The sequence below is a fragment of the Drosophila guanche genome, unplaced genomic scaffold (genome assembly GCF_900245975.1).
Source record: "Drosophila guanche unplaced genomic scaffold, DGUA_6, whole genome shotgun sequence".
NCBI lineage: Eukaryota > Metazoa > Arthropoda > Insecta > Diptera > Drosophilidae > Drosophila > Drosophila guanche.
This window is the reverse complement of record NW_022995747.1, coordinates 4,212,020-4,234,563: the sequence shown is the minus strand read 5'-3', so window position 1 is coordinate 4,234,563 and position 22,544 is coordinate 4,212,020. Positions and strand designations below refer to the sequence as shown.

At 43.6% G+C, this 22,544-nt stretch overlaps 6 protein-coding genes across 7 annotated transcripts; 3 read left to right on the top strand and 3 right to left on the bottom strand.

The window, feature by feature from the left end:
* The first annotated feature begins 661 nt into the window (after positions 1 to 661).
* On the top strand, positions 662 to 15,761 carry LOC117583245 (elongation of very long chain fatty acids protein 7). 2 transcript variants are annotated; one of them, XM_034271468.1, is made up of 7 exons: positions 662 to 792; positions 6,387 to 6,688; positions 8,588 to 8,778; positions 8,855 to 8,935; positions 10,397 to 10,559; positions 10,620 to 10,756; positions 14,811 to 15,086. In XM_034271468.1, the coding sequence occupies exons 2-7, from the start codon at positions 6,529 to 6,531 to the stop codon at positions 15,084 to 15,086; spliced, it is 1,008 nt and encodes a 335-aa protein (XP_034127359.1). In that variant the 5' UTR covers positions 662 to 792; positions 6,387 to 6,528. The 2 variants fall into 2 exon arrangements, with proteins under 2 accessions (XP_034127359.1, XP_034127360.1); XM_034271469.1 differs by lacking the exon at positions 662 to 792 and having other exon boundaries at positions 6,529 to 6,688; positions 14,811 to 15,761.
* Positions 15,762 to 16,147: 386 nt separating this feature from the next.
* Positions 16,148 to 17,432, top strand: LOC117583391 (COP9 signalosome complex subunit 6). Its single transcript, XM_034271674.1, has 2 exons — positions 16,148 to 16,644; positions 16,703 to 17,432. The coding sequence occupies exons 1-2, from the start codon at positions 16,243 to 16,245 to the stop codon at positions 17,345 to 17,347; spliced, it is 1,047 nt and encodes a 348-aa protein (XP_034127565.1). The 5' UTR covers positions 16,148 to 16,242; the 3' UTR covers positions 17,348 to 17,432.
* Positions 17,433 to 17,481: 49 nt separating this feature from the next.
* LOC117583329 (diphthine methyl ester synthase) lies at positions 17,482 to 18,865 on the bottom strand. The gene is made up of 2 exons (XM_034271590.1): positions 18,595 to 18,865; positions 17,482 to 18,495 (listed from the first exon to the last, which is right to left on the bottom strand). Exons 1-2 carry the CDS (start codon positions 18,727 to 18,729, stop codon positions 17,785 to 17,787), a joined length of 846 nt encoding a protein of 281 aa, XP_034127481.1. The 5' UTR covers positions 18,730 to 18,865; the 3' UTR covers positions 17,482 to 17,784.
* A 103-nt stretch (positions 18,866 to 18,968) lies between these two features.
* Positions 18,969 to 20,202, bottom strand: LOC117583331. Its single transcript, XM_034271591.1, has 5 exons — positions 20,009 to 20,202; positions 19,756 to 19,947; positions 19,494 to 19,697; positions 19,164 to 19,441; positions 18,969 to 19,098 (listed from the first exon to the last, which is right to left on the bottom strand). The coding sequence occupies exons 1-4, from the start codon at positions 20,162 to 20,164 to the stop codon at positions 19,166 to 19,168; spliced, it is 828 nt and encodes a 275-aa protein (XP_034127482.1). The 5' UTR covers positions 20,165 to 20,202; the 3' UTR covers positions 18,969 to 19,098; positions 19,164 to 19,165.
* Positions 20,203 to 20,350: 148 nt separating this feature from the next.
* LOC117583380 (MKI67 FHA domain-interacting nucleolar phosphoprotein) lies at positions 20,351 to 21,735 on the top strand. Its single transcript, XM_034271664.1, has 3 exons — positions 20,351 to 20,539; positions 20,608 to 20,955; positions 21,012 to 21,735. The coding sequence occupies exons 1-3, from the start codon at positions 20,444 to 20,446 to the stop codon at positions 21,648 to 21,650; spliced, it is 1,083 nt and encodes a 360-aa protein (XP_034127555.1). The 5' UTR covers positions 20,351 to 20,443; the 3' UTR covers positions 21,651 to 21,735.
* On the bottom strand, positions 21,649 to 22,271 carry LOC117583381 (homeobox protein MOX-1). The gene has a single exon (XM_034271666.1). It carries the CDS (start codon positions 22,216 to 22,218, stop codon positions 21,733 to 21,735), a length of 486 nt encoding a protein of 161 aa, XP_034127557.1. The 5' UTR covers positions 22,219 to 22,271; the 3' UTR covers positions 21,649 to 21,732.
* Positions 22,272 to 22,544: the final 273 nt, after the last annotated feature.

Here is a 22,544-nt window from a genome sequence, read left to right as displayed (position 1 = left end):
CTAATAAATTAATTATAAATATGTATTGCTTTTGGCATTTCTGTGCGTGTGTGTGGATGGTTGTGCGTCGCCAAGGCCGACGGATGGGCCGCCAAAATCGATTTCCGATGCCCGATGCCCATTGTGTGCTCTGTGAGCCCTGTGCCAAAAGATTTGCAACGTGAGTGCATTAAAGCTCGCTTTATTGCTCTGCCCAACGTATTGATCTTAGTATTGTAAACAACCATTGCAAATTAGGCTCTTAAAACTATAATTGTAGCGTTAAACCTTTTCGTGGTATATCAGCGACTCTGCGTGGCTGTTTCGTAGAGATGGCAGCGTGCTCGCTCGGATAGGCACGGAACGATAAACGATACCAAAGAATAGTAAAGCGTGTCCAATTAAGTGAAATATGTGATAATTAAGGTAAACTGGAGCGTTTGACACTCACGGGGTATGTAGCTCCTGCACATCTCCATTAGAAATACCCAAACTTCTGGGTAAAATTAAAATACTAATTACATTATATTGACTCTACTGCGTGTGCTGAATATATGAATACATCAAGTGTATACATATGTGTATATTATATAGGGTCGGAAATGCTTCATTCTTTTAGTTGAAAGCCGGGAAAGAGCTTAAAACCCAATGCGAAGGCTGACTGCTTTTTAGTTATATTTACGTCTTGAACAGAAAAAGAAGATATGGGGATATTCGTAGTGCATTTGCAGTATTAAGTCGCCACTTTGATGCTGGTGAGGCTTGCTCGGGCAGGCACGAACCACCCCAATCGCAAAATGGACTAGTTGAACGGTGAATCATGTGGTGCCGCGCAGTCCGCTCACTGCTGGCGTCATCTGTCGTTGGTGTATTCAAGCTTAGCTTAAAGCTTCGCTTAAAGTTGCCAGATCGCTGGAAAAAAGTTTGACTCGAGTGCTTAACGGTTGCTTTTCGAATTCTGAATAAATTATATAGATGTTTACTAACTTGATTCATGAAAGAATCCTACTCAAATGATTGAAAGCTTATCAAAGTTGTGTGTGTGTGTGTGTTTGCGTGGCTTAATTATAAGTTTATATTAAAGTACAGGGACAACATGTCGATGTCGCATGAAAATTACAAAACTTTGGACTGGCCTGCAACTCATTTACAATTCAAAACTTTTACATTTATTTGCTCCAACCATTAAATGGATCTTAAAGTTAGTAAAAAAAAGAGTTTTAAGTGCTTCCAAGCAAGTTTTAGAGTTCGACCAATTTTGATGCAGCATTTGCATTGCCCTTTTGCGGATCACATGTGTTGGCTCCAATTAGAGAGAACTATTCTGAGAACTACACAAACGCACATACTATAAAATATATTATTAAAATTGCGGGCAAGGATACTTAGCAACTTAGGCACATTGTTTCCTTGGGAAAAGTACTCGCACGTACCATTTTCATATAGAACAATCAACAACAACCCCACAATTGTGAAATTAAAGAGACCTATTATTAAATGTAGCTACGTAAATGTTTATTAACCGATTACATGATAATGTAACACTGACCCGAGCACTAACTAACTCCAGTGCCGTAACAGGGTCGTTGCCTCCACGGGTTCTACTCATCCAAAGTATCTTGTTATCAAGTCAAGTCTTCTCGTTAATTGCGCAAATCGAACTCGTTTGCCAGCACAGTACGGAAATGCCGATACGATTTCGAACTATCAAAGAGATAGACCCAGCCTGGCACGGTTTTGCTCTGCTCATGCTCTCCCTCTATTTCGATCAATCGAATTTTTTCAAGTCGTAGCTGCTGGCTCACAACTACCGTTGGCTCGCCCTTGAGGGGAACTCGTTTCAGGCGCTAAAAACGAGAGAAAAAACAAAAAGATTAATATGTAGTGAAAAAGAAATCGTTACTTCCGTTTCCTGATCGACTGCTCGACCGATCGGCTAGACGTAGCCACAGAGGCTCTTGCAGATAGAAAAAGAAGAAGAATATGCCTAAGAAGCTTAATAGATTCGATGGCGCAGAGCGGTTTTCATTTAGTCGAAGCAACTTTAGATGCATAATTAACAATTCTAGTCTTGATATATTTTGATTTTTTTCCTTGCCAATTTTTAATAAATTTCTGAAACAATTTATATATTTGAATTTATCTAGTTTCTTCTTGTTTTTTTTTCACGCTCCGGCAACTGTGTCAAGTTCAAAGTTGAAACTTAATTGCTAATAGACTGAGGCGAGATCTATTCTTGGTGCTAGCCGCTCGCTACTAATTAATATTCAGCGAAAAAGTATCAAAGTATTTTCAAGTTCAGAGACTCATGTGATGCCAAGAATACTCCCATTTGGCTGCCGTCTTGCCTCATAAACTCGAAAACATTAAGTCTGAAGAGCAAAACCAAGTGTCGGATTTGAGCTGTCTCTCTCTTCCGATCTCTTCTTGGCTGTAAGAGAAGTTTGGCCAACTGATTAGCAGGCCTAGGTTCCCCCAGCACTTGGCCTCTAAATCAATGAGCGTGACAATCGGGGGAACGTGCCAACTTCTGCCAGATCCACCGATTCTTCCACACAATTGCCCAACTGTAGTCCGGCACTTCTTTGCTTTACCCATTCAATTAGGGCCCAGTGTGTTGTGTGCTTAGCCGCCATGCCAATCCGAATGTATATTGGGCTTGAAATACAGAAAGCCAAATTCATTTGCACATGTGATATAAATATGTTTAAATTGTTTAAATCTTGTCTCTCTGACGCTCAGGGTCGGGGCGTGCTCGGCGCTTTCTGCACCAAATTGCAACGCAATTAAGACTAAGTATGGCCCGATCTTTGGATAAGCAGCAGCAGCATAAATATGCCGGCAAAAGCTGACATGAAAAATTTCGCAATCCAATAGCAGAAATTACGAAATGTCTGATGTCTGGTCTGGAAACTGTTGTTGCTTCAATGAGGAGGAGGTAATCGAAAGCGTTAACAAGCCGCTGTAACAATGTAATTACTGTTTACAAATTCGAACCGGACTGGACTCTAGTAGGGAGGCCGGCCAGGGGCCAGCCTTTCGAAAAGATTCCGTTATCAATTAAACAACGCCGTTGGGCAAGGGTCAATCTGTGTGCGGGCTCTGGTAACATTCTCTGGTGAAGCCCATTGGGCGTGAGGGTTGGAAGTGTGGACACCTACACCTCCGCCAGTCTTTGCTAATTAATTGATAAATTTTAATTATATTCCATGTGCTAAATATATTAACCGAACAATCATGCAGCGTCAGCTTGAAATGGAGCTCGGACATAGTGGATCTTCAACTTCAACCATACGAACTTATATCCAAACTATATTTTAGAATCTTCCATACAACAACATAATACATCTAAGAATTATTTCCTAAAGTTAAATGGACCTAGAACGATACATTTCCAGCTCTATTCATATGCAAACTATTCTCTTATATGTGCTGTTTTTAAAGATGTTGGGGAACGACTATTTCCACATTTGGTTTAACATTCGGATGGAGATCAATATTCTTTTAATAATTTCATTAGCATTGAGGTATATACAAGATGCTCAAAAAGTGTGAGAGACTTCTCCGCAATCTTCTCTTAAAAGTTTCCCCATCGTACAAATCTCCTTTCGCTAAAATCCATGACTCACTCCATGACTGCTATTGCACGCAAAATGCCAGCATCTGAAAGCAATTTGTATAAAGTAAAAGTAATGTATTAATATAAAATGTCAACATTTACAAATGACTCAATAATGGTTTTGCCTAAATTTGCCAATTGAAATGCGTAAACCCTTGTCAACGCCAGGGCCATTAATCAGGCAAATAATAAGCGACAAATATTTAGCATTTGCCCATAGTAAAATTATTCATAAAGGTATTATTGATTATGATGAAGTCAAAGCGGTTTCGCCAATGGCAAAGATCAAATCACATATATTGATGAAACAGAAATTCACAAAATGCTGAGAAAAATAACAACAAAACTGGAGCTATCAAAGCATACATTTATCATCGAAGAGTCAGCGTTGCAGTCTTTAACTTCCGATTAACCTAGACCTAGAACGTGAAATGCCATGAGTCTGTTACTAAGCTCTGCTACATGTATAGCACTGAGAAGTAGAGTAGAGTAGAGTAGAGTAGAGAAGCCGGCCGCCTCTGCTGGAGTCTTGGCTTGGGTTGGCTTGGCTAATCGCATTCAACCGTTAGCAGAGGCAGAAACAGCGGTGGCCGTCATCATCCTTGCCACTTTCGGCCCCAACATGGCCAAAATAATCAAGCCAAAGGTCGACGGGGGCTCTGACTGAACTTCAAAGAACAATTTGCAGCGTTGATGGCGTTAATTTGTGACAAAATGAAAATAGTTCTCGTTCATGTGGCATTCAGTGGCATAATTAAGATACTCGCATAAATGACTACCGCTCGAGACCCGGACCTCGATGCAGACTTCACTGCACGTCCGATACTTTATATGTACAAACTTAATGACACTTGGCCCAGTGCCTTCTGCCTTGATCACGATAGCTTTCTGCACGTTCCCACAGAACACAGATCGATTATGGATCTGAGGCCATCTGCTTCTGCTTTCAAATTATGTGAATGCCACCTTGACACGTTTACCGAGCAAAACGTTCTGGATGCTCTCCGAGAATTCATTTAGCATATTACCAAACCCACAGTCAACACCTCGATTGTTGTTCTCAGTTGTCCGAGAACAGGTTATGTTAACTGAATTCTCTGAGTGCCTGTAAGCATCAATGGGACTTACACATATCTATCTATACCTTGTCATATGCTCATAAATACAAAAATCATCTGAGGTCATTGAAAGACAAGGCGGAAGTCCAGGAATAAACACTACCTAGACCAGCCCCAAAATTTAAAACAACTTGACAAAATGTAAGGCATCATAAAAGATGTTTACGAACGTGTTTTAATTACTTATGTATGTACGAGTACTTTGTAGTAACATTATGGCTTAAAACTAAAACTTGTTTAACTCCTTAGAGCAATGAAGTGTTCGGGAATTTTCAACAATATTAAAGGGCTACAGAGAGAGACAACCCAATGAGTAGAGAATTCAAAATCTTACTGTATAATTAGCAGAGCCTTAAATCTAAAATATTGTGGATAGAATGGATATTAAAGGTATTATTTCAAGTACTCATGTACTTTGAGTTACATAAAGTTCTATACAATTTCTAATTGTCTAATTCTTATAGCTGAAAACAATTTTATAAGTCACTTTAATCCTCTTTACTGATTGAAATTGTTCCGTAAACTTTAATCTTAACTAATGGTTTATACTAAAACGAAGCTGCATTTCCTATAGCAGGGAAAATATATACTGGGAATTTCCTTTACTTTTGTGTCTGCCCCTAGTTTATTTCCAAACAATAAGATCGATTAAATTGGCTTCAAACTTTCATTGCTAATAATTGTTTTTGTTACATAATTCTTAAGCAATGAATGGCACAGAGTCCGCAGCTCAGTTTATATTTAGACAAATGTATGCCAAAGCACTAATCATTTCTAAACCCCAAAGACTTTACTCAATTCTCAGTGCATTGACCCATTAAAGAGCAGATTCACCCACTAATACACTCGTATTACCAAGCGGCAGCACGACAGTGGCCGCAACTTCAAAGTTGAATGCCATACGGAACATGCTAAAAATCAAGCGAACAGCTGAAAAAAAAACCATAAATAATAAAAAACGAACCCACTGGGCCACACGGATAGGCACACAGAGCACGCATTGACATACACACACTCGCACACACACAGGTGCACACGTACAGGCACAGACAATTGCATGCAGTGAGCCGCTGAGCTGCGCGTCGCGTCGCGTACCGCAGCGAACTCAACGAAACTTCCGTTGTTCTGTGCGAAGCCACAGAGTGTTCGTCAAGTTTTCGAAGTCGAAGTCGTAGAGGTGCTAGGGTATGGGTTTTGGTGTGGGATGGTATGGGTATTAGTGTTGCTGTGTAGTTGCCAAGTATTTTGCACAAGCTCAGGCGTTGTGATCGGCTGCCTGCTGCCTGCTGCTGCCTGTTGTTGCTGCTTCTCTTACTATTGCTGCTGCTGCTGCCTACAACTGCTGCTGTAGCTGCTGCTGCTGCTCAGTCGGCAGCGACGCGAAAAAGTTACTTTATCTTGTGATTGCCGAGAAGTTTTAGATTCAGTTGAGCATAAACATTCCTACGGTGTGGTGGTAGAATCAGCCAAGTCTGCGCGTCGAACGACTAAGCTAAGCCATTTAGTATACTATATTTATGAACAATTTGTGATCATCGATCATCGTTGAAAAGTGTCTTTGGAGAGTGAGCCACAAGCTGCAGCTTCTACTCGATCGAAGCTGAAAGCCAACAAACTCCACGAACTGCAAAGCCAAAAATCGAAAGTGTTTTTTTCCGGCCTGAGCGCAGCATGAGAAATCCTGCGGCAAGCCTTTGACAGAGAGCCGAAACGAAACTAGACTCGAATCTATATAGAACGAAGACGACAGTGTGTTTGCAGCTTAAGTATTTCATCCAGAATATTGCTTAACACAACAAACAGAGGAGAATCATGACGATGAACTACCACTACTACAATGCGAGCTCGCGCTTCGATATGGCCGTGGAGATAGCCAATATCGCGTTGGATGAGTTCAAGACCCATCATATCTCACGCAACTACACGGGCCTGGTGCAGCGCTACTATCAATTGGTGGAAGAGGACTATGGCGGTAGGTGGAATTGATTGAAATTGCATTTAAATTTGAAGGCCCCCCCACAAACGGAGACATTAAAGCGACAGCTCAGCTGTCCTAAACAGCACGAAATCGTTCAGTCAACATTTACCCATATTATAAACGCATAAAAAATGATGAATTGCCATTTTTTGTGGCCAACAAATCATAACAAAGTAACGTACATAAAAGCGAACAAAGCGGCAAAACAAAAATGCCTAAAACAAAAAGAAAGAGCTTCAAAAAAAGATTAAAAACCAAACGCTCAACCAAAAAAAACTTCTAGGACAATTAAAAAAGGTTTTTTTTGCGTGTGGTGTGTGTGTGTGTGTTTGAGTGTATTAAATGGAGACCTTGGCAATGTCAATTGTATTTTTGACAATTATTAACGTAATTAAAATGTATTTACATTGCTTATCTTAGCCATTTTTATGAAGCTCTTTCCGTGTGCAGCTGAGCATGTAGGAAAAAAAAAATAGCTAAAAAAAATACAGACAATGCATCAGCAGCATTGATCGTACAACATGGGGATTGCCCCTGTCTCTAAGAGCATTTGCCTCAACGTTCCGTTTCCCGCCTTTGAGCACATGTGCCCCATATTGACACTTACGTCTTTGTCGCAGTGGAAGTCAGATGCCGCACCGGTCGATGTCGCCGGTGAGAGGTCAATGGCAGGTCGGGCAGATGCGATTAAAATAAAAACAGTGCAAATAGTGTATCTCGCTGCCCGTGTGTGAGTGAACCCATCCAGCTGAGATTGAATCATGCCAAAATCATGCAAATAAACTGAATAAACTTCAAGTGCGGGACCATAAACGAAAGACTTAGGAAACGAACTTAAAACGATGACAAGGCGAAATTTCTAGAAAATTTGTCAAGGGTAAAAAAAAAAATGATTGAAGAAGAATAGTTTTAAAGGAAAATTTTGAAAAACAAAAACAGCTCAAAGGTTAGGACAGTAATTGGCTGGAAACTTACATGGAGAAACCCAAAAAAATATATAAATTTAAAGTAAAATAAAACTATTCAAAATTGAGATATTTTGGAACTTGGAATTTAGCAGAAAACAATCATTTAAAAATGATATTGCGGTAGATATAAGAGATTTACGCGTTTAAATATGCATTTATTAAGAAAATCTTACACTGTTTTTAATATTAACGGCAATAACAAAACAAAGTTCACTTAAGTCCACTGAAATCTCTAGAACTACTTAAACTAGATCAAAAAGGTTCCGGTCCATATGAAAACAATTTCTAGATTCCACACAGTCGTCACAATAACGAAATGGAATAATTGTTAGAAAAACAGGAATAATTGCCAGGCCATAAATGAATCCCTAGAATGTCTTTAATCAATTGCTGTCAATAAACAGCCAGAGGCAATGGAATGGAAATGTTGACCAATGGAAAAATTCTAAGCAGATTGTAATTAGTTGTCATATAGGGTTAGGGGGTTCCTCGACACTGACTTCGCTATGACGACATTGCCAGACGGAGCTCTTTGGCAAGTGGAAATATTGTATTTAAAGCTGGGATTCCGGTTCATGTTCGAGTACGATTACGATTGCGATTGCGAGTATTTATCAATTATTGTTTACTCGAAAGCCAATTGTGTCGACACATAACGCCATTCAGTGACAAAGAAATTAGCCGGCAAATAGTTTTCAAATACTTTTTGTTTGAATCGATTCACGATTTCATTCAACTTGGATGAATTGAGTGGCTAACAAAACTCGAAGTGCTATGAGCTAATGAAATTCAAATCGACACCAGCTCTGGGACCAACCGTCTCGGGGGATTTGCATAGATGAAAAAAAAGAAAAAGAAATCAAATCGAATAAAATAAAATAAATTGCGGCAATTAATTTGATGATTTTTTTGCATGAATTTCCAGATCCGCGTGCGGAACGCTTCCACCTGATGGACCATCCGATGTTCACCTTTGGCCTGGTGGCCATCTACCTCTCTTGGGTACTCGTCCTGGGCCCCCTCTTCATGCGCGACCGCAAACCCTTCCAACTGCGACGCACTCTGGTCATCTACAATGCCTTCCAGGTGGCCCTCAGCGGTTATATGTTCTATGAGGTGAGTGCGGACTTTGGATTCCACCCCATTGTACATCCCCCTAATGTTATTCCCCAATCCCCGTTTCTATTTTCAGCACCTAATGGCCGGCTGGCTGAACTACTATAATCTGAAGTGCCAACCGGTTGACTACTCGGATGGTCCCATGTCGAAGCGGGTAAGTCGAAAACGAACACGGACACTCTTCCGCTCTCTAGTCCGCAAGTTCGTTGCCTCTATGTCTGATGATTCACTGACGCCAAAAGCCACCTCAAGAGCAATCAAGAGTGCGTCTGGGACTCAGCTCAAAGCCAGTCAGTTGGTTGGTTGTTTGCGTTGTTTCGGCCAGTCATTCACAACGGCCAACACGTAAACAACAACAACAAGAGCCACAGACAAAGTGTTTTAATTATGGCTTCATCATGGCACAAAGTTCACATTCAAATGGGCAGCAGATCTTGGGGGTCCAATTAGTTGCCGAAGTGGCTTTTTTAATCCAAATTCTAAAAATAATTGCTGGCTTCCAGCCTTTTGTTACGCCTCTCAATCGATTGTATTCCCCCGTATTCCCCAGCTACTTAAATGGCTGGTTGGGCAATCTCGCGACTAGAAACCAATTAAAAAAATGGTTGGAAAATGAGAGTTTAAAGTTAAATGCAACATTTAATGCCAATTTGACTGTGGACCACAAAATGAGGCATTAAAATGTTTGTAAAACTATAACATTGGCGAAAAATTAAACTTGAATGTACACCGTTGAATGAATGCTCTTTTAGAGGCAGTTCAAAATGTATAAAAGAATGCGAGGTTGTCAGTTTATGGTAATGAAAACATTCTCCAACTGTTGCTAACTCATCGGTATTCATTCAAGTTGTTTCTCTAATTAGGAGAACCCCTGCAAAGAGTGTTTCCTCTGACATTCAATGCAAGCCAATTGAGTGTGCCACACACCCTCCGAGTGCTCTTGCCTAATGCCTGATGAATGTTACAATCAAATTAGCAGCATTTACAAAAGCCCTTAACCATTTCAATCGCTGTTTGCTGCCAATTGCGATTGTGCTTCGCTTTTTCTTTATGCTTTAAGTCAATAGAGCATAAACCAGGTGTGAACCAGCGGAAGATCAACCCATTGATCGATTTCACATCCGCTGTAAATCCCAGAAAACCCAAAAAAAATAAAACAAAACGTTGACAAGTCAATAAACTCTGTGACAAAGGCCAGTCACAGGGCTCTGGGCATTAGCATAATTAGCATCCGTCATACATTATCGTAGCCATTTCCTTCGCGAGAGACCCATAAATGTCAATATTGTTTACATTGCGCATGGCATGGTTTCACTTTTTGACCAACAATTCTTGCATGAAACAGAAAAAACAAGAAACCACAAAGAAAATGAAAATGAAAATGCAAAAGAAAAAGAAAACGACAAACGAAAAAAAACCAAGCAAATCGATGTAAAGATGCTAAGATGTTGTTGTCAATGTCATTGCGCAAGTTCTTCTGCTTTTGTGGTTTCTACGTTAATTGGTCACGTCGCTCGATGGGCGTTGATAATTGCAGAATGACCTTGCTAGGTCAGACCCAACACCCCACTTACCCCAATCTCTCTCTCTCTCTCTCTGTGTATCTCTTTGGCAGATGCTCAACCTGTGCTACATCTACTACCTGTCAAAACTGACGGAATTCGCCGACACCGTGTTCTTTGTGCTGCGCAAGAAATCCTCACAGATCACCTGGCTGCATGTGTACCATCACTCGGTGACGCCACTGGAGACCTGGGTGCTGGTCAAGTTCCTTGCAGGTGGGTCTATCTATAGAATATATATTCCATGTGTGGAAAACTACAACCTTTAATTTGCAGGTGGAAATGCCACATTCCCCAATCTGTTGAATAACTTTGTGCATGTTTGCATGTACTTCTATTACATGATGTCCGCCATGGGACCCGAATACGCCAAGTTCCTGTGGTGGAAGAAATACATGACCGAGCTGCAGATCGTAAGTATAGACCGATCAGGCGGGTAGGGGGGGATTATTCAAATGGATCTGTTCCAGCACAGATATCGCCCGAAAATTAAACGAAACTCGTTTAGAAGTTTCGGCGGCATGCCAGAAATTTGCTTCTAGGACATAGACTCAAAGTTAGTGACTGCTGCTAGAGCTGTTGCCAATTGGCCAAAAAGGCAAACCAGTTAGACCGGCAATCCCAGCCGTGCCTCTGCCTCGGCCCCAAGTCTAAGACACTGCCACATAAAATGGTATTATTCATTTAGCTCCAAAAAGCACACACACACACAGACCAACATAATGGAAATCACGTTCCTAGCTGCCACACCAGCAAATATCTGTGTGCATATTGCCAAAAAATCTATTGGCCAATGCTTCTTTCAAGCTTTGTGAATTGTGCATTTGACCAAAAACACGAGTGGCATTTATCGCACTCAGATTCTGCGACCTCTGCAAGTGGTTTCTATTTGTTTCTGCCACTTCGATGATCACCCGGGGCCCAAAGGCCTGTCTTCTAGTCATCGATCGGTCATGCATTCTATCGAATTGCACAAGCTCTGATTAACGACTATCTGCAAAGCAATAACAAATGCAAAAGTGAAACCAAATCGAATAAGACACCGAAATAAAACAAGAGATTGGCTGCTCTAATCTTGTCTTATTTCTGGTTTTCCCATCAGTTTTTTGTTGTTTTGGTATTGTATAGGATTGTCTATGGCTCCACATGATTGGTTCTCGCTGGCTACGCATAGTTCAAAGACTTCAGAGACCAGACACCACACTCGTAGATATATAAATATAAGTATATAATATGGGGGACAACTTTAGTGGGTAAATAAGTATGTTTCATTGCATTTTAGCTCTCTCTCTCTCTTTTTTTTTCCAAGTTTCGAAATTCTTGAAACGCATGGAGACATGGCAGGTTTAGTTTGTTCTGCTGCTGCTGCTGCTGTTGCTGGCCTCCTTCTATGCTCTACTCGTATATGCCATATGCTATATGGTTGCAGTTGCTGTTGTTTTTGTTAGTGAATCGCCTTGAAGCCTCGCTGCTCCGCAGTTGAGTTGTCAAACGTTCAGTGACTAAGTTAAGTACATACTAAGCACTGGTTTTATATATGGAAATGCAGGAGGTAAACAGGTGGAACTCTATATGATAGAATCAGAGAGAAAAATGATCACATACAATGCGGATTAGGTGTGGTAGAAGTTTGGAATAAAACTGAAAACGATTTTACCATGTGCTGCCTGGAATGCGGAGCCTGTAAATCACTTAAGGAAAACCAGTAGTGATTAGGCAGCAACTTAGGGAGTCCCCAAATTAAACCAGAACGTTTATAATTGCAGCTTAGACATGTGAAAAGCTTTCTTGAATTTGGATTTATTTAAAAGTATTTTCAAACCTTTCTTTACGAGATGGAAATGTAATTGCAGAGAAATAGGAAAATATGTTAAGGCACAGATATTCAATTTATTGGAACGAACAGTTTCTGTATTCTGCTGATACTTTTCAACCAAATATCGCATCTATAATCCCACCTAAGCAGTTCTCACTGTACCCATTTTATGCGGCTATGATACTTTACTCATATGTCGCCAGTTGAGTGCTCATTTAGATTGTTGCTATATCTGTATCTGTACTGTTGTTTTCGCAGTCGTTTCCGAGCTGTTTTCTTGATGTTTTCCAATTGCTTGTCGCTCGATTCTGTGCGATTCCCACTACCCACCACCCGTCTCCATTCGTATATAATGAGGCGGAGGCGCAATCAAATGTTGAGTGGGCAAACGCATCTTATAGATAATTTATCTGTCATGCTGTTGTTGCTGCTGTAACCGTTAAAGCGGTTATACTAAGTAGTTGTTGCTGTTCTACTTACTGCTGCGAGAGAGTCTCTGTCTTTGTGTCTCATGCGCAATAGCCTCCATAGATTCTTGCCGATCCGTTTCGTTCCTGCCGGGCATTGGCAATTAGGCACAAAAAAACGCCAAAACCATATATCGCACGCTCTAAATTGTGGCCGAGAGCCGAGAAAGAAGTCTGTTCCGTTTGTTGGTAACATTTTGGCTAGCCGCGGCATTGCCACATCCTCCAGCCAAGCCAAGCCATGCCAGACCAGACCTGGCCAGAACCAAGCACAGCGCAGACCTGGCTAATTCCAATTCCAATTCCGAAGTTTCCACATTTGGTGCACATAGACTTCAAAACTCGACTGCGACTTCCACTCCGATTCGACCAGTTTCGATTACATTATCATTTCGTGTTTCGTTCCGTTTTGCGGCAATGAATGTTGCCCGCCACCGATCCGATCCAAGCCGATACGCTCCGAGCTGATTCGGAGTCGTGTGGTGTGGAGTCGAGAGTGGAGCGTTCACTTTTATCCAGCACCGCGACGAACTTGCCACACCAACCCGGTGAGTGTCTATGTCGGCGATTGCGTTTTCTGTGTCTATTGTCGATGGCAATCACTGGGCAGACTACTCATGCAATTTTCCACCGCCTCTAAGTATCTGTGCCTGTGACTGTGCCTGTGTGTGGGTAAAAGTCAACAAGCGATCTGCCACTTTCAATTGCCAGCCAATGATCCGAGACTGGGACAGAGACTGGGGCTGGAAATGGAAATGGAAATGGAAGTGGAGTCCCGCGTCTGGTCAAGTCATGTTGCAAGTGCAACTGCATTTTTGCTGTGGCTATTTGCCGGCACGGAGACATGCCACACACGCAATCGCAGACAGTGGCAGAGCGTACAATGCCTCTAAAGATGGATTATGCAATCGATTGACAATAATAGACCCGGCACAGCACAGTGGGACAAGTGAGTTCAAACAATTGAGAGAATGGGTTACTTTAGATGTTAAAAAGTCAGCAAATAATCCACTGTTCAGCTAACAACTGCTATGACCTGTGCCCCTTAAAGTACTCCCCAGAACTCCCCCTAAGATTATCCCATTTCCATCAATCTTCCGGTGCAACTGACAGCAATGAAGCGTTTAAGCATTGGCGCTGGCTTTCAACGCTCCAGCCACAAGCAATGCTCAAACTTGGCCAACAGCAGTGGCAGCGAGTGGCACGGCATAGTTGTCCGCTTGGCCAACCGATAGTGCCACAGGCGGCAGTGGTTCGTTGGCTCAGTGACTTTGCCACAACTTGCAGTGCAGTGTTAATGGAAACTTGCAGCGCTTGGCTGACCAACGTAATATTTTGTAGGTCATCAAAAACTGCACACTCGGTGGCACACACAACAACCAAAGCATGTACACGGACCGGACAGGTTTTTGGGGCTTTCAGCAGCAGCAGCAAGAGGCGGCACTGTGGGAGGAGCAACATGCGATTCGTTAGACTGCCGCAAAACCAAAGCATCAAAAGTTTTACGATCAATCAGTGATCAATAAGCGAAAGCTAAATATGGGTTGTATAACACTCACAGACATGAGGAGCTAACGGGGTCGCCAAAGGTCAATGGAAGCAGCCAACGAAAGACATCAGTCAGCGACTTGTTGGACTTGGTCAAACAGAGGCGAGAGCTCCATTCATGGATGTTTAATAACTATAGCACATACTCATAGTTATTACAACAAATCCGAATCACATCTCGGCACTCACTCAGCACTCGCAGTGCATAGCTGAGTACTTTTTGATTGCCTTCGCTGGGTGCCAGCTCAAGGGTGCCACAACGATGCTGTTTGTTGATGTTGATTCAACCATCGGCCACTACGTACCCCAAGCATTTTATTAGACGTTTTATTAGCCGCATTCAAAAGAGCTGTAAGTCAGAGGAATAAAATCTTATGGCCGCACACGGGGCTAATTGGATGACGTTACAACTTCCGTAACGAGACAAGCTCTAAGCCCTTCAATGCCACGACAATGACCAGAAAGAGGTGGGCAGGTGTCAATGCGAGCTTGCCCACAGAGGGGGGCGTGTCCTCTGTTGAAGTTTGTCAGCTTTCAGGCATAACAACATTTGATGCTAGAATGTTCCCAGTGCCTCTATGATTATATTTACTGTGTGATCGATCTGTCAATCTATAATTCTCTTTTCCCCCACAGGCTCAGTTTGTGCTGTGCATTTTCCACACGTTACGCGCCCTCTTCAGCAACCAGTGCCAGTTCTCCAAGTTCATCTCGGCTCTCCTACTGCTGAATGCCTCCATTTTCTTCTGCCTCTTCATGAACTTCTACATGCAGAGCTACAAGAAGTCCAAGGCGCTACAGCAGCAGCAGCAGGAGAAGCTCACGGCAGCAGCCAAGGAGTTGGCCTGCAAGGCGGACAGCAACAACAATAACCACATGGAGATGCTGACACAGAAGCTGAAGGCCCACTAGAATAGAAGAGGTGAAGAGGAAGTACTTCCAGGGATTGCTCGAAAAAGGGAACAAATTTTTTGCATACTCGTAAAACTGGACAAATTGGTGTTGGCAACAAAGAACAAACGTTGGAAGTAGTTTTTGGTACAAAGGTTTTAACTTACGCTAAGCTTAAGCTTAAGAGCCATAAATGCACAGATAGGCAAACGCACACGAATAGAAGGAAGGAAGTCCAGCCAGACGGTAACAAGAAGAACCAACAAAAGTTGATTGCTTGATTGCTTCGCTTGTCCGTTCGGTGAAGAGAATGCCTCTCTGGCTAGCAGTCGCAACTGTATTCGTAATCGTATGTGTAACTGTACAAGAAACTGGGTCAATTTTCGAGATCTGCCTAGGCCGTAAGTCAACCTAATTCTAGAACCTCACGAACGTAGCGCGTTGATTTTTTAATCGAAACTCTGCCCTCTCCCCGATAGTGCCTAAGTAAGTGTTAATTGTAATTGTGTATAGACGATTTTGTAAATAGCCTGTTAAATGTTAAATGTTAAATATTTGTAGTCCGCTAAGCCCTCTAGCCTAAGCAAACTAGTCTAACTTACAACCTGCGCGCCACTCAATCCTGAGCAGCAGCGAGCTCAATAAAGCGAAGACAAATAAAAGCGAAAGAAAAGATCAATTTCAATAACGAGCCGAGACGGTTTGTTTGTTTCACTTCCCCATTGGACAGAGCCAACATTTGGCAGGGTCATTCACGCGGAAGATGTCAATTAATTAAGTCTCCTTAATCGCATTCAAACAGTCTATTCATAGACTCACAGTAAAAGTTGATAAAACGTCTCAAATGGTGGCAATTCATTTTGAAGTCAAATCAAACCGCCGATATCCGATAGAATTGAAAAGGGGTGGGTACTCTGCCAACACAATGTGACCGCACACCACTAAAAAGTAATATTATCAGCGCAGTGTTAAGTGGGTTAAGTTGGTTTCATCCTCGGTATATTTACGGTATATGTCAAACATGAGAACGTATGTTTCTGAAAGTCCGACGGTATATTTAATCGATAGATCCGCGGTCACACTGAAAAATAATTTTGGAGTTTAATTTTTACTAAAAAACTACATATTTTGGTGACCCATTTTCGTTGCGCACACTTCACGCCACCACAATCGAAGCATGGAACAAATGGAGGTCGACGTGGACATGTCGGCAAAGCCAAGCACCTCGTCATCGGCGGCTGCAGCTGCCGCGGCCGCAACCGCAGCCGCTGCCACCGGCAGCAACAAACCAGATGCACAGCAGCCACAGCCCAAGGGAAATGTTATGGCCGCCCAGGGCACAACCGGCTCGGTGACGATCTCACTCCATCCGCTGGTCATAATGAATATATCGGAGCACTGGACGCGCTTTCGTGCGCAGCATGGTGAGCCTCGTCAGGTCTACGGGGCGCTGATTGGAAAACAAAAGGGACGCAACATTGAAATAATGAACTCGTTCGAACTCAAGACCGATGTGATTGAGGACGAGACGATAATCAACAAAGACTACTACAACAAAAAGGAGCAGCAGTACAAGCAGGTTGGTGCCCCAAGTTAATTCGTGCAATGGGTCGTAGCAATAATTGTTTTCTGTGCAGGTATTCAGCGACCTCGACTTCATTGGCTGGTACACGACGGGCGAGAATCCCACAGCGGATGACATCAAGATACAGAAACAGATAGCCGACATCAACGAGTGCCCCATCATGCTGCAACTGCACCCGTTGTCGCGCAGCGTCGACCAGTTGCCGTTAAAGCTCTACGAGTCGCTGATCGATCTGGTGGACGGGGAGGCCACCATGCTGTTTGTGCCGCTAACCTACACCCTGGCCACCGAGGAGGCGGAACGCATTGGCGTCGATCATGTGGCACGCATGACCTCCAATGAGTCCGGCGAGAAGAGTGTGGTCGCCGAGCACCTGGTGGCTCAGGACAGTGCCATTAAAATGCTCAATACACGCATCAAAATCGTGCTGCAGTACATCAAAGATGTGGAGGCAGGCAAGCTGAAAGCAAACCAGGAGATTCTGCGCGAAGCGTATGCCCTGTGCCACCGGCTGCCCGTGATGCAGGTGCCTGCCTTCCAGGAGGAGTTCTACACGCAATGCAACGACGTGGGCCTGATCAGCTATCTGGGAACACTGACCAAGGGATGCAACGATATGCATCACTTTGTTAACAAATTCAATATGCTCTACGACCGTCAGGGATCATCGCGCCGCATGCGCGGACTATACTACTGAACGGATGGATTGGTTTTTAAATGCGATGCGATGCGTGTGTGTGTGTGAGATGGGATGTACAATTAAAGCGTCAACATTATACATATTTGCGTATGCCTTTGTCCTAGGGGTTGCTTGGTGGGTTGGGTAGCTCGTAATGGGTTAATGCAATTTTTTATTTTTTATGCTGACAATTGGCAAACTACAAATACAGATACAGATGGAATTAAGCGGGCAGAGCCAAGTGGGCGGGGAAACCACATACATTTGTATATCACTTTCTTATAATCCATGGAGAGATGCAGAGCTTCGAGCTTCTTAAATTCAATTCAATGTGTCGCCCATCTGGCCATTCTATATGCATATACAACATTTCCTAAACACTTATGCGTATTATATGTAGATAGATCATCATTTCATTTCATTTCATTTCAATGCAAAATCGGTGGGAATTAATTTTAATGATTGTAATCATCGAGCTTGATGTTGGCTGCGTACTGCTGCAGGAATTCCACCTCCAGTGGGTGCATTTCCTTGGCGGGAATGATCAGCGAGTGCAACGGGCCGCCCAGGTCTGTGGAGCGCATTTCGAGCAGTGTAGTCACGGCAATCTGTTGCGTCTCTTGGCCAACACGTGCCAGGCCCACACACAGGGATTGCTCATTGAGCACTGTGTTGCGCTCCAGCGCGTCCTTCTTCTCCACGATGTTGAGCAGCTGGTGGGCGGCCTCCGCCACACTCATGAAGCGCGGCGGCATGTACTCCTTGCGTTTGCGCATTAGCGACTCGGGGGTGGGCTCCTTCACCTTGATGTCGAGCAGGCACAGCGTGTGCATGTTGTGCAGGCGATTCAGTTTGACTTTGTCGTAAAAACTGTCTGGCTTCCAGGTCTCGTCCCAGTATGGTATGGACACAGTCTCTCCGAATTTGTACAATTGCAGGCCGCAGCAGCCGATGGCATTCATTATGGACGCATTGTGGATTACTTTGTAGGGTATGTTCTTCTCCTTGGCGCGCAAAATGAAGTCTGTGTGCGTGGTGGCGCCGAAGGGGTCGCCGACGACCAGCAGGGCCACATCTGTCTCGCCAGCTCCCGCCAGAATCTCATCGGCGCCCGTCTCCACAAGGTCACGGTCTGCCAGCAGCAGCGGTCGACCGTAGAATTCTTGCTGCAACACACAAAGCGACACAGAAAGGCCCAAAAATGAAGTGAAAATCGTGTAATCGGTATTCCTGCTCCCACCAGCCCTGCCCCCAAGACTACTTACCATGTCCTCAAGGCTACAGCCTAAAATTGAGGTATACATTTCGAGGTACACACGACTGCATTGCTTCACAATTTCGAGCCCTTTCACTGTAATATCCTTGATATCCCCAAGGCCGAGTCCGATTAGATAGAACATGCTGGGGCTTTAGCTGGAGCTGGAGCTGTTTATTTTGTGCGTGCAAATTTCAATTGCTACTGCCAATTCTGCTCTTAAAAGTATTTAAATGTTGTGGAACCGACCCCAACACGTGCCCCTCAGTGTGACCGCGGATTTATCGTAAATATACCGCAAGGCTCTACAAAATATACCGTAAATCTACGAAAATACCTTCGCAAATGCACATCCGGCTAGAAATTAATTATTGATGTTAACTGTTGTTTATATATGTATTTATACATCTATTCCGTAGTATCGATACTCTATCTTGGGAAATAAAAATAATACTTATTCGAAACTCTCATTGGCATCTTTAAAGGAGTGCAACAGACACTACAGACAGGCAAACTAAAACAGAGCAAGAAAATCATAAATATGCATATATCATATATATGCCAGACTAGTATTCTTACTTTTATGTTGCCCCGCGTACAACGCAGAAGGCAATGAATCGTTCCACCATCATGGCAAAGAATGTTTGGTTGTCGGATCTAGCCAATCCCCTGAGCACGCCTAAAAAGTATTTGTGCATTTCAGCTCCCATATCATTATCGTGAAACTCTTTACGAATATTTGGCATATTTAGGAGCAGGCAAATTGTACGCATCATCATAAACATTTCCTGATATTTACCAGCGTCCGCTAGCTCCTGCCAACGGACAAACTTTACCATTTCGAATGCATTCTGTGCCTGCAAATGGGGATAATAGTCACAATTCAATGCCAATCATGCTGCTACTCACATTACCAGTCTTTTGCAGCTTTACTGGGTGTTTGGTGTACCTGCCAAAGATGGTCAGAAGCAGGGCCATGGCAACGCCACTGCCATGGCCAGATGAGAGCACTAGATGGGGAATGGCCATCTGCATGTTCAAAACATTTTGCAAACGCTTAGCTCCCTCGCCGTGTACAAACTTCTCGTACAATCCATTGGCAATAACGTCAATCTGAAATGCAATTTAATCGTATACCAGGAACGAGAAGTGGATTGGCTGGACAGCGTACCTGCGATAGCTGCAAACCATCTCCTAAATTTGAGACAGTATCCACAAGCATGAAGCGCTCCCTGACGACTGTAAAATTCTCCTCGTCGTATGTCATCATCATTATGGCCAGAATGTAGAGATCAAGCAGCTCCTCCAGATCAAATACTCCCCATGCATGGCTGGACAAAGTCGCATTCAAGTAGCTTAGCAGCTGTATGAGACAGAAAGGCCTTTTCAGAACACTCAATTCGCCGGATATTTGTTTACCTTACCTGATGCGAATCAGTTATTTGGGGGGCACATCGAAAATAATCCTTTATGGATGAGTTAGCCAGAAATGTCTTGAGTTCCTCATGATTGTAGCTCTTTCTTTCTTTTCTCTTATGGTCTGGATCAAAGGATATATCCTTACATGCGCTTAGATCCATTTTATTTTGCGGCAAAACAAAGTGAAAACAAATACCGGTTACGCTATATTTTATACTTATCGGTGTATTTTGACGTCGAAATCGAGTATACGGTTGATGTACGGTATATTGGGATATATAGGTATATTCCAAACATTTTTCGGTATATTTTCAAAAGGAGAAGGTATATTTTTGGGACTGTACGGTATATTCTATCGATAACTCCTCTCTCCACGTGCGGAAAAATAGTTTCATTTATTTCATTTAATTTTGGGTTTTAATTGTTGAAGATATCCAAATATGGCACCGGTAAAGAAGCCGAAGCCTCAGCAAATAGCCAAGCAGGCTTCTCCCACAAAAAAGCCAGAGCCGCGCAAAACTGTAGTCTCCGGACAGGTAAGAGCAACAACATTCTCAATGGCTGCCGCCTGCTAACTGTAAACGTGCCTCCACTTCCATTTCAGATTAAGAAAAAGTTGCCGAAGGCCAAGCCAGAGGACCAGAAGGAGCGCAAGGAGCGCGGCATTGTGTTCATCAAGCACTTGCCGCACGGTTTCTTTGAGCAGCAATTGCGACAGTATTTCAAGCAATTCGGTCGAGTCATGCGTGTCCGGCTGGCCCGTTCGCCACTCTCTGGTAACAGCAAGGGATTTGCCTTTGTCGAGTTTGAGTATCCGGAGGTGGCCAAGGTGGCTGCCGACACCATGGACAACTATCTTATGTTCCAGAAAGTGGTAAAGGCGTCGTACATTCCGCCCGAAAATCAGAAATTTGACTATTTCAAGACCTCCGTGAAGAAGGTGAAAAATAAGGTAAGGCGAGCAGAGGGATAGAAAATAGATCCTGTAATTAATCCAATGTTCTTCAGGCTGGCAAAGAAATCTACGTTTCGGAGATCACCAAGCGAACACAAAACAGCGTAAAGAAGCAAAACAATTGGAGCGAAGCTGCCTGCCAGAAACGCACCGTTTCCAATCTTGGCAAAGTCAAGAAGTTGCAAAAGAAGTACAAGCATCTGGGAATTGATTTCTCGACTCTACTGGTGGAGCCAGTCAAGAAGTCCAAGGAATCGCCAGAAGCCGCTGCACCATCCACCAGTGAGGCTGCAAAGTCTAGCAAGAAGCAGAAAAAAGAGAAGGAGGTTCGCATAGAAGACTTGCTGGGCACCACCATCGATGAGGACTCTGATGACGAAGACTACGTGGAAGCCTCCGAAGATGATTCCGATCTTGAGCTGGAGAATGAAGAGAGTGACGAGGCCAGCGATGATTCTGATGAAAGCGACGAAGAGGACGATCTCCCACCGCCGCCCAAAAAGTCGCAGAAGAAAAACAAACTGGAGGACAAACTGAAGCGCAAACCTGGCTCTGGCGGTGTGCAAAAGAAGAAGCCCGCTCCGGCACCGAAGGCCGCCAAAAATGCCGTCACACAGAAGCTGCAGCTGGCCGCAGCCAAGAAACTGGCCAAGCCCCTGCAGAAGGTCAAATCCAAGAAGTTGAAGAAATAATCGTAAACTACATTTTACTCTAATTACTTAGTAAGCGAACATTTGTAAGAGAAGTTGTGTTAAAAATATGTCCCTGTACAAACTAGCAGTGCGTCTTGGTGGCTCCTATAGCTCCTCCTCCTGCTCCCTCCAGCTTGATGCGTTTGCACTTCATGCGACGATTCTGGAACCAGACTTTCACCTGCCGCTCCGTCAGTTCTAGGGCCACAGCGATCTCGTACCGTCTCAGGCGCGTCAGGTAGTTTGAGAAGCAGAATTCGCTCTCCAACTCCTTGAGCTGCGACTTGGTGAATGCCGTGCGCTCCTTGCGCTGCGAGGTGGCTGCCCTGGGCTTGGGACTGGACTTTCGGACTGGCTCTTCCTGCCTGGCGGGGGACGACCTGTGCTGTTCCAGCTCGTCTGTATCGTTGGACGACGACCAATTGGCATCCATTTCAATGTATCCTTGATTATAGCTCTGACCATAGCCATAGCTGTAGTCCGTATAGCCTTGGGTCTGGCTGAGCCACGACTTGCTAATATCCACATAATAGCAGGTCTCACAATCCATGGAGTTGGAGTTCGTCATGCTGGTTCTGGTTCCTTTCGCGGCTAGAGTCTACGTAATACTGATGCGCTCGGAGCCAAGGGAGCTGCTTATTAAGGAAGTCTCTCTCTTTCGATCGCGGCTCAATCTGCTTTTTCACTTAACTGTAAATGATGTGCTGCTGATATGATAATTGTCCGCAACATCTGGACACACAACACCAAGACAGAACCTCCCCCACTCCACCCCTAGTAGTCGCGTGCGCTCTACGCTCTGCGTTCTCTTTTCTTTTATAGTTTTGAGCGGTTATGACACCCACAATCCCCTGCCCTGTGTTTGCTTAGTCTATGGATCTCTTGTCAAAACAA